Source organism: Dermacentor silvarum, chromosome 1 (genome assembly GCF_013339745.2).
Source record: "Dermacentor silvarum isolate Dsil-2018 chromosome 1, BIME_Dsil_1.4, whole genome shotgun sequence".
Taxonomy (NCBI): domain Eukaryota; kingdom Metazoa; phylum Arthropoda; class Arachnida; order Ixodida; family Ixodidae; genus Dermacentor; species Dermacentor silvarum.
In genome coordinates this window covers 437,827,657-437,838,207 of record NC_051154.1, presented here as the reverse complement: position 1 = coordinate 437,838,207, position 10,551 = coordinate 437,827,657, and the positions used below count along the sequence as shown (strand labels likewise).

The window sequence follows — 10,551 nt, the reverse complement described above, 5'->3', positions numbered from 1 at the left end:
TTAAGTGTGCGCATCTGTTCCATATCGGACACCCTCCAAGTTTCTGCAGATATGGCTTTAATCTTCCCAAATGACTGCAGTGCTTCATGTATGTAAATATCTTCCATGCGTTCAGGTAGCCATAACAGCTTCATCTTAACTTCTGTAGGCTCAGGGTCTATCACAACACAGCGGCGGCCTCGAACCAGAAATTCACCACAAGTGACTAGCTTGATTTTAGATAGCGCTGTCTTGCAAGTCACCATCCACACATGTGACATTTGAAATTGACCAATCGAGCTTATGTCTTTGAGATCGATAACGTTCCGGAGAGCATCTCTAAAGTCTTGGGCCCGGTAAGGACGACCAGCGAGGTCTGCATGCAGAAAAACGGAGTCGGCGACGAGCTTACCGGAGGGCAGACGAGGCAGGACGATACGATAATCATTACTGCTGGTAGAAACCTGTGCAGTACCTCGGCTTGATGCCGATTGATCCTTTGTGGCGGAGAACATCAAAAACGCGACCGTTTAGAACGGCGTCTTCGTCTTTCTCCCTCAGCCAAACAGCCACACTTGCAAGGCCTGCAAGCATGCGAACCATATGATTGCGTTAGAGCGCCCTCGGCGAAAGCAACCACCTAGAAACGCGGTACGCGCGAGCGGCGCAGCGTGGCGCTAGCGGTCGAACGCTGTACGGGAGCGCAAATAGAAATACGCGTCCGGGAGCTGACGCGTGCAGATGACAATGCGAAACGAGTTTCCAGCTAACACGGACACGAGTACGAAACAAGCGGTCGGGCGGGTCCGCATGACACCAGTTTCCCTCGCGCACGTCACGGAAGTGGGCTTCTCTTATTGGTCTCCTTCATCCGCGGCACGCGGCAAACCGCAAAGAAATCACATCATCTCACCCTACGGGCAACCATAGTGGGATGCGAAAGCATCGCGGGGGGTGCGCATCGAGTTTCCGTTTCATTTCACTTGGCAACACAACCCAATGAAAGTTGGAGTGAGAGAATGTATTGAGAAGAGAGGAGACGTTTGTACGGAGTTGTTGCGTCTTTATTTAGAGATCGTACGTGATTCCTAGCGGCGGTGGTGCTGCCGCTGCAACTAGCGCCGACGTTGTTCATGGCGTTATGCCACGTACACACTAGCGGCAAAACGCGCGCGGCGCGCCGCCGGCGGCAAGACGCGCGCCGCGAAAGCAGGCCGCGAAACGGGTTTTTCTTGCCGCGGCATGGATCGCTCCTGGACCGATTTTTTGCGGTTTGCCGCGTGCTGCGGATGAAGGAGACCAATGAGAGCGGTCCGCTTCCGTGACGTGCGCGCGGGAAATGGTGCCATGCGGAGCCGCCCGACCGCTTGTTTCTCGTTTCGCACTATCATCTGCACACGTCAGCTCCCAGATAGTTCGAGAAGGGGAGAGGAGTCTAGTCTGTCACGTGATTGCCGCAGCGGCGCGCCGCCGGTTCGTGTGGCCGCCCTGCCGTTGCTGCGTTTTGCCGCTAGTGTGTACGTGCCATTAGGCACATCGTTGCACAGAGAGCGAGAATGACGGAAGCACAGCGAACGCGCGCTTTATACTGCGCCGCGACACTTGCGCCGCCTACCGGCCTACCCATAGATAGAGGGAGAGAGTGAGACAGAAAGAGAGTTATATGCAATGATTTGCTGCGCCGCACCTGTGGCGGAGAGGGGAGGAGGAGAGCGCACACCTGCGTAGGAGAGGAGAATGAGGGAGAGTTGCACATGCGCAGTATGGGTGCGGACGCCGCAGAAACGGACACCTGCGGACACCGCCCCGAGCATAACATACTCTTGCATCTAAAAATCGGTCCAGGAGCGATCCCTGCCGCGGCAAGAAAAAACCCGTTTCGCGGCTGCTTTCGCGGCGCGCGTCTTGCCGCCGGCGGCGCGCCGCGTGCGTCCGCTATAAATAACCTATATAAGAAACAGTACCGCCATCTACTCTTTCCTGCGCCGCCTCCTCTCCTAAAGCGCTTGCTTTTTTCTTTACTTTTTGCGTGCGAAAGCCAAGTCGACGGTGGCGCACCTAGAAAGTCCACGATGAAGCTTTCAGGCGGGCACGCGCCGCCGCCGCCGCCTGCGACTGCGGCTGCGCAGAGGACTTTCAACATGGCTCTGAGGCGGAAAAAAAGAAAATATAAGAAGTGAAAAGCGCGCGCTATCATCGTCCAATCGGAGATACAGGAGAGAGAGAAGCAGCGTTTATCAAAGGATGGCGGTACTTTTCTTATATAGGGACTAAATTAGTCCGCTAGTGTGTATGTGGCATTCGCGTACGGCCACACTAGCGGCAAAAAACGCGCGCGTCATGCCCCGGGCGGCAAGTTCCCGCGCGTCAGCGCCTTGCCGCGAGACCACCGTGGCACGCGCGTCTCGCCGCGCGGCAGCGCGATAAGGGGCGCGATTTTGTACGCGTTCCAAAATGGAACGGAGGCGGTTCGTTCTTTACGTCACGAAATAGGCGGTCCGCCATGTTCGCGAGGACGAGAGGAAGCAAAGAGCCAATGAGCGAAGTGGACGTCTGCGTCACGCTTTTGACGTCTGCTTAGGGACCGTATAACATACTTAGAAGCGTTTCTAACATGTTGAGAAATATTTGACTATTATGACTGAGTAGCAAAATATGTTGGTGTTAGTTTTCAAAGATTCAGTTTGGAATGCGGAACGACTTAAACATATTATTGCGGTTAATGTCTTGAAATGGCGCTAGATGGTGTCGCAGTTTTGCGAAACGTTTAGCGGTTGCGCTAGCCACTACTCCGTTTCAAGCAAAGGGCGCGGCTTTTGAAGCGGCTGGTTAATTCGAGCAGGGCCGCGATTTTGTAGCGATGTCTTATGACTTATTTTGGAATAGTCTTATCATCCACCGCTCACGGCCGGCTGATCCCGTTGATAACGCGAGCGGACCGTCGCTCTGACCACTGACAAAGCGCGAAAGAGCATTATTACTTTAATGTCATCGCTACAAAATACCGGCCCAGGGCCGCGATTTTGTAGCGATGTCTTATTTTGGAATAGTCTTATCATCCACCGCTCACGGCCGGCTGATCCCGTTGATAACGCGAGCGGACCGTCGCTCTGACCACTGACAAAGCGCGATAAGCGCGAAAAGGCACTATTACTTTAAAGTCATCGCTACAAAATACCGGCCCTGTTGCGTGCGGAGAGCCGTTCTTCATTCTATGGGAGAGCCATGGCGGAGAACGTCGCAGCGTGCGCACCTGTTAAGGGACCGCGTGTTTCCGAGGGCCAGCGGGAGACTGTGCTCTCGTTTATGGAGCAGCATCCCCAGCTGGCTTCAAGATCCAGCGAGCTGGGGCCGGGTTTCACCGCTGGCGACCGGCGACGGCTGTGGCAGCAGCTGGCCGACGTTCTAAACGAGCAAGGGCCCGTGGTAAAAGCAGCGGACCAATGGCAGGAGTGGTGGCGCAAACAGGTCTACGAGGCCCGCCGCGACGCCATCGCAATTGCCCAAGTGCAAAGGTGAGTGACCGTCAAATGGTCTGGGCGATTTGTCCTTCGGCATTGGTGTGTATTTTCAGAAGCACTGGAGGGGGCCGCGCACCCGGCTTCCACGGCCGAGTACTGAACTTGACGGGTATGGTCCGCCTGCGTGGCGTCGCCGACCTCCCCTACCAAGAGGTAAGCACACTGCCGCCGTAATATCATGGGTTCCTGAACGGTGCCAACTTAGAGTTTGCCATTATCTGCAAGTGGTACCTTTAGCGAAACGCGACACTGTTGGTGAACAGGAAAATAGCGTAGGAGAGAATGGAAAAGCAGGTAGGTTAATCAACTAGAATCTCAGTTGGCGGCGCTTTCGGGAAAAGGGGGATTAAGTGAAATAAAATGCATTCAGGCAAGTGCAGGAGGATGGTAATGCATGGAACCATTAAGCACTCAATAATTGCAGATTATTTCCACAGATGTGTAGTACGAAACTTGTAACATAGCCAGTGTAACGAATAGCCACATAGTGAAGGGACACGGTTATGACACTTTCCAGCAGGCCGACGTTCCCACTGCTGCAATGGAGGTCGTCGTCGAGGCTGCGGATGTGAGGAGCACGGCGACACGTAAGCATCAGAAGAATGAGTGTTTGAATGATTCGCCAAATGTGTGTGCAGTTCGTAAACTTTTAATGTGTTTACTCTACAGCGGCAGAGGATCCACCACGCGGTGCATCGGACTCAGAAAGGGTGGCCGCTGCACCTGGTAAGTTATTGATCCTCAAGCTGTTAAGAGAAAATAAACTCTCGTATTTTATTGAACTAGCCCAATAATAACATGGCCATAGCAACTTTTATGCATACCATCAAATGCAGTACAACTGGTAGAAAATGATGCATGCTTTCAGTGTTGCAGCGTCCTGTACGGCCACCACGCCGACAGCGACCGCGACGGGTGGACACCCTCACAACCATGTCGTCGCAGTGCGCCCGCAGCCTTGAACAGGGCGACGAGATGCTCCAGGTTGGTAGATCGTTTGGTGTCATTTTACACGAAAGACAAATATTCTTTATACTCTGTTATCATAAGTGAATCATGAATCTGAAAAACAAACCAACTCGGGATGTAAACAAGAAATATGCGTTGTATTGAGGGTTCGGTATCGTATCTTGCCAACGATCAACCGCCGGGCAAAAGGTTGGTTAGCCCTGAAAAGGGCTGTTTGGTGGTAAGAGATGCATTTGAGTAGATGACAGAAGAGTAGTTCCAGTAGGTCTTTGTCCAAACGAAGAGGGCATAGCTTGTACACGAGCTTGACACTGCCAAAGGATGCCATCAGGCCAGTGACTCTTCAACAGGGAGGGAATTGTTGTGCACGTTGCAATTCTTGACAACAGCAGCTTCCAGCCATGAGCTGGTTGCGAGTAATCAGCAACTCATGCAAACAGTTCCACCACGATTATTCATTCCAGGCGCTGCAGAGGATTGAAGAACAAACCACCCGCATCGCTGTCGCGGCAGAGAGGACGGCTGTCACGACAGAAAGGATGGCTGTCGCGGCTGAGAGGACGGCAGCGGCGCAGGAGGGTATCCTGGTGCAGGTGCGCTCTATGGCAGGCGACATAGCTGGGCACCTGCAACAACAAAGGATGAATTATTTATTGTTTATTTTCACTTTTTCAATTTCATTTTATTCATTTATTGTGTTTTATGAGTTCAGTTTATTTAATTTATTTATTGTTTGAGTTTTAGAAGTTTCATTTGAGGCATGAATTGTTGCTTCACTTTGAGTTTTAGTGTTTAAGTTTCCTTGTTGCCTTGTACGAGTGATACAGGAGCACTTTTTGGATGGAAGGCGAAATGCGTGCGTCCATTTTTGTTCTGTAGTATTTGCTTCTTTCTATTTATGCTTATCCAGCTGCAACGCCAGCGTGCTTTTTTTTATTTACATATTTCGAAGGCGCCTAGTCATTCACACTGGAATCATTACAAGTACTTGTAGATTTCTGTGTATGGGTTTTGTACTGTGATATTTATATTGCTTCACTATGTGTTGTATCTTACTGCACTCATTATGAAGCGTTTCCGCATAGTGTTTGCACTGTGATATTTTCATTTCGGCACAGTGAGGCTAAGGTGCAACAACTACAATGTGGTCTTTTTTCAGAGCACCAAACTAGTCACTCTTCAGGTTGCATAGTTTCACAAATGAATATGGCCATCATCATTTCACCACGCCGGTGACTGTTTTCCTCTAGTTTTCGTTCCAAGTGAGTGATTGCAAGAATAAGTTTCAAGTGTGACACGTTCTGGGTGCTGCGAGATGGCAGAGCCAATTATTCATGTTGTATGTAATTTATGTTTCATCACAGCTGGCAAGTGCACTCACCTTTCTACAATTATGATTCACCTGTTGTTTAGCATCGCATTACAATTGCTGTCGAGAAATGAATGCTTCTAGCCAGTTACTCTTTACACTGAGAAGGGAACGGACGTACCTGTCAAAGTCATACTTTCTTCCAAGGTCACTTAAATGTAACTGCAAGTTTTATGTGCCGTGGTGAAAACAAATTGGGTGATGCTAATGCTCCAATGTTCTCACATGCTTTGCTACGTGTAGTGTGTTGTACTACAAGGTTCGTGATGTACTAGTCATAGCGTGTGATAAAGTTGACCTTTGTATTTTTTGTGTTTTTACATTAATTTACGTCTACCTATCTGGACATGATGTGACGAATGTAATGTCACAACACACAGCGGTATATTTTTGTGTGTTTGAATCTGCATTCATTACGCTTTACTTGCTTGCCTTGTCTGCGTATTCATGCTTGCACAGAAGTTTTGATACACCTAGCACAAGAGGTGGCTAGCAATCATATTGCCTCGTTCCTACCAATGTACACCGAGCGTCCGAATGCACAGGATGTGGCGGTTGCGATAATTCTGGTGTGTTTTATGAAAATTGTGCGAACCTTTTTCTGATGGTGACCAGGTGACCATGTGCGCAGAGTGCCGATCATATGTACTGCTTCCATCAAGTCTATCATGACTATGATGAGTCAAGCGATGTTTCCATTTCATGTGATATTTAAAGAAAAGGCTGCACTTTAACGTTGCTACCATGTTTCATGTTGCCACTTCATGTTGCACTAGGAAAGAAGTACTTTGTGCCAATTCCCCATTACTGTAACCACAAACTATGGCAAAACAACCACATGAGTAGAAAGTAACAACTGCTGCATCTACATGTACAGCAAGTTGCATATCATAGGATGCACACAACACATACAAGCTGCTGTGTAGCTAAGGATATGAATGTCATAGTGAGTCATGTTCTCCAGCCCTTTCTAGTGGGTCGATCCCTCCTAAGCTCTCCTCAAGAAACACCGCTCGTGCTGAGAGCTCGGGCCTTGAACTAATGGCCGGTCCAAAAGGCTGGTGCCTAATAATCGCCTTTACAACTGTAGCATCGTATTTATAATGTTTGACGAGGAAAGAAGCATTTTGTGATGTGCATATTGCACATAACGCTAGCTTGGGAGCAGCAGCAAATGCAGTTCTCCACAGATAAAGGGGCATAACGCATGGCCTTACGACTGCTTCACGAGTACCACTGTTAATAAGTGGCAGCCTTGGAGACTCCTGCACAGTGAAGAGGGTACAAATGTTTCGGAGTCCGCGGCTGTTGCATTCTTTTTAAAGGATTCTTTGTATAATTTTACTTCGTTAGTGTTTAAATTATCATAATCTGTCGGATCTGTGGATTAGGAAGACTGGCCATCTGTATGGAGGTGCACTTGATGTGTATACAAATTCTTTAATATATTTTCCACTGTACAAACACTGCCATGTGATAGCCTAGGGGCACTGCAATTTGTATCAATAAATTATGTATTATGAAAACTCACTGTTCCAGTGTCCTTCAGAAGAGGTTGACAACGGCGCTGCGCTGCTGCCTTCCTCTGAGGAACACGTCGTGCGGTGCCAGCACGTGGCTGTCTCTAGGCTCCTCCGGCTCCTCAGCTGGTGGCACTTCCCCACCATAATCGTCCAATGACCAGTCGCCCGCGTCCAAGGCAATGTTATGGAGAGCAACGCATGCGTAAATGATTCGCGCTGCTCTATCGGGGCTGTATAGCAGTGTCCGAAAGTGCTGCAAGCAGCGGAACTTGCTCTTCAACACCCCGATACATCTCTCCACAACATTGCGCATGGATGCGTGCTCCCGGTTGTAGCGGCCTTCGGAGGTGGTGCCGGCATGACTGCCAGGTACAGGTACAAGCAGCCACGGCTCGAGGGGATATCCCGAGTCTCCTGTGACAGAAAAATGACAGCTGAGTGCTCTGCCCTAGTTAGGGGTACGCATTACGAATACTTACCAAGCAGATACTCGCCAGGCTGCAGTTGTGCGGCTAGGCGTGCGCGCAGTGGATTGTGCTGCCACACCCAAGAGTCGTGGCACGAACCAGGGAACCGGGGATCAACAACAAGAATGCGAAGTTCTGCGTTGCACACCTGCAATGGGGACCAATATAAAATAGCGCTGCAGATATGCTCGAAATCCCTTTTTGCCATTCATATGCAGAAAACAATACATGCATGTACGCTGGTACAAGCCGCTACACTGTTTTAGTCATAGGCGTGGACAGGGTTTTGCAATTGAGGGGGGGGGGCAATGCGCCCCCCCCCTCGTTGTGTTCCCGCCTATGGTTTGCACTGATTGATAGCTAAATGAAAACTTGAGGCACAATATTGCGCAACAACACCCATGCACGCCAAAGCCAGCAGGTGTAATGGATGCAAATACTTCCGTGTTCAAAATGCTTCCATCGTATCTTCCTGTATCGATTTCTGCTACGACTGCTGCCCATTTTCCTTAATACCTCCAAAATTCACAACTCCATTGTGTATGCACGCCAGAACGAAAACACAATTTTGGAACGGCAAACGGCTCATGTACACAAACACATGGCACTCATCATTACCGCTGACATCTCAGACTTCAACGAGCTCGTACACAGCTCCCCGCGTATCCTCTTTTAACCGTTACATTACTAGTTATGCAAGCTTGGACATTAAACTGAACGATAAAAGGGCGAGTAAAATTGGCAGCTACAGTTTGAAGTAAACCTTCCAATGGTACTTACGACCATGACGTTTAGGGCGTAATAACCCTTCCTCGACATGAAGCTCGCCGTGTCGGCCGGGCTGAGTCCCTCTGGCTTCATAATGGCGATCAGCGTGCCGTCGACGCACGCTAGCACGCCTGGAATGGCACCGCGTCGCGCAAACGCCGCCTTTGCCTCATCCTTGGCAGCCGGTGTCAATGAGAAGTCCACCAACTTTTTCCGGGCAGACACGGAAATGATGGCCTCCGTCACCTCGTGGATGGTGTTGCTCACGGTCGACTGCGCCACGCCAATTTGCTCCTCGCGACCAACGCTCCTCTGGAAGCTTCCGGTGCCGAAGAATCGCAGCGCGCACAACACCTTCCTTTCAGTGGAAAGGCCACTGGCTCGCTGGCATCCAATGATGGGGTCAAGCTCGTCGCACAAGGTACGCACTGTTCGTTTGGACAGACGAAAATACTGCCGGAACTCTTCCTCCGTCAGCTCTTCAAATGCATCATCTACCTCGGGTCGTCGTCTCTGCGCGACTGCAGCAGCCGCACAGGCGACACGAAAACACACGGCAGAGAAAGGAAACGCCATTTTCTCCAACTGTTCGGACTGCCGATTTGGATTGAACCGGATACAGAAGAGGATAACTGTCCCAAGCGCTTACGTTTTAATCCAATCCAAGTCGTCTGGTAGCCGTTCTAATCCGTTCTATCGAAACGGACGGACTCGGCAACCGTTCCGTTGCGTTCGTCCGTTAGCAGACGACACGGAATGATTGACAGCAGTAAGACGTCACGGTTCACGTCACAATTGACGTCATGGCGTTCGTCACGATTCAAATTGACCAATCGTGTGCGGCTCGATGGAACGGAACGCCTCCGTTCCATTTTGGAACGCGTACAAAATCGCACCCTTGATCTTCGCCGACCACCGAGTTGAGTTTTTGCTGAAGGCGCAAAGTCGCCCTAACTAAATAGCCCTAATCGTCTTTCCGCAGGTAAGCGCCCATTTTTCCCTACGTACAGTCACCGCTTCGTAACATACTGCGATACACTCAAAACATGCCGTTCGCATACATTCAGGCCACGTAACCACAACGCCATGGATTCCGAGTCAACAAAAACCACCTGCGTTTGAGGACAAGATGAAATCCGGCCACGAAAGTTGCAAATGCAGCGCGAACAGTGCGGCACTTAGGAGGGAGAAAAACTAACGAAGCCTCATACAGCAAGTGGCAGCATGTGAGATTAGGGATCATTGAAGAATCGCTCGCTTACCTCACACAACCGGGACCATTGTGTTGGGTTGAAATCAGCGCGGCTGATTCTTTGAAGCCAGACCTTCCTCTGCGCCGCGTCTCGCTTCGCTGATGGAATCCGGAAGAGTCGCTTGCCGTCTGTTTCGCGTGTTCTGCACCCGAATGCCGAGCAACACGGCATCGCGAACACTATGCCTTTAAAGCGCAAAGGAGACGCGATGCGTGGTGCCTCCATACACGGCTCGCAATGGTCTGGCACCGCGATGGCGGCGGGAGCAAAAAACAAGCAAGAAAAAAAGCGCGCGAGAGCACGTGACAGCATTCGGCTAATCGGAGGGCCGAGCGCCGAGAGAACGGGCAGGAGAGGAGGAAAGCGGCAATCTTCAAAAGATGTCGCTACTTTTTTTTATTGAGGGGCTTTAGCTCTTGGGACTGCACGAGCGACATCTACAGTTTGAAATACGCGACATCTGAGCATGCGCGTTGCCAATGACGCGCCTGCCTTGCATTTTCTCTCCTTGATTATCGCCGCGGCTGCAACAACTGCTTTGGCCGGCAGGCGCGCTGTCAACGGTGTAGCGCTAAAGTCCCTATATAGGGATTTTATGTAGCGCCACCAAAAAAGAAAAACGCGCGGAATCGCCCGCCTCGGCGGCCTGCCGGCTCAGTTACTCTCAGTTCGCGGTACCGCCATACCACCATTGCGTCGCAC

At 50.5% G+C, this 10,551-nt stretch overlaps 2 protein-coding genes across 3 annotated transcripts; one reads left to right on the top strand and one right to left on the bottom strand.

Moving 5' to 3' along the window:
* The first annotated feature begins 2,427 nt into the window (after positions 1-2,427).
* LOC119448710 (uncharacterized) lies at positions 2,428-6,457 on the top strand. The gene is made up of 7 exons (XM_049664241.1): positions 2,428-3,494; positions 3,554-3,653; positions 4,018-4,087; positions 4,170-4,226; positions 4,369-4,484; positions 4,934-5,097; positions 6,454-6,457. Exons 1-7 carry the CDS (start codon positions 3,205-3,207, stop codon positions 6,455-6,457), a joined length of 801 nt encoding a protein of 266 aa, XP_049520198.1. The 5' UTR covers positions 2,428-3,204.
* On the bottom strand, positions 4,585-9,411 carry LOC119448700 (putative nuclease HARBI1). 2 transcript variants are annotated; one of them, XM_037711927.2, is made up of 4 exons: positions 8,609-9,411; positions 7,841-7,976; positions 7,370-7,775; positions 4,585-5,095 (listed from the first exon to the last, which is right to left on the bottom strand). In XM_037711927.2, exons 1-3 carry the CDS (start codon positions 9,170-9,172, stop codon positions 7,384-7,386), a joined length of 1,092 nt encoding a protein of 363 aa, XP_037567855.2. In that variant the 5' UTR covers positions 9,173-9,411; the 3' UTR covers positions 4,585-5,095; positions 7,370-7,383. The 2 variants fall into 2 exon arrangements, with proteins under 2 accessions (XP_037567855.2, XP_049516747.1); XM_049660790.1 differs by having other exon boundaries at positions 7,370-7,772.
* Between the last annotated feature and the right edge of the window lie 1,140 nt (positions 9,412-10,551).

Coding starts and splice junctions, on each gene's coding strand:
- LOC119448710 (XM_049664241.1), top strand. CDS start 3,205: ATGGCGGAGAACGTCGCAGCGTGCGCACCTGTTAAGGGACCGCGTGTT. Junction 4,088..4,169: donor TGTGAGGAGCACGGCGACAC/GTAAGCATCAGA, acceptor TTTACTCTACAG/CGGCAGAGGATCCACCACGC. Junction 4,485..4,933: donor AGGGCGACGAGATGCTCCAG/GTTGGTAGATCG, acceptor TATTCATTCCAG/GCGCTGCAGAGGATTGAAGA.
- LOC119448700 (XM_037711927.2), bottom strand. CDS start 9,172: ATGGCGTTTCCTTTCTCTGCCGTGTGTTTTCGTGTCGCCTGTGCGGCT. Junction 7,977..8,608: donor ACGCCCTAAACGTCATGGTC/GTAAGTACCATT, acceptor TCCCCATTGCAG/GTGTGCAACGCAGAACTTCG. Junction 7,776..7,840: donor GCCTGGCGAGTATCTGCTTG/GTAAGTATTCGT, acceptor TTTCTGTCACAG/GAGACTCGGGATATCCCCTC.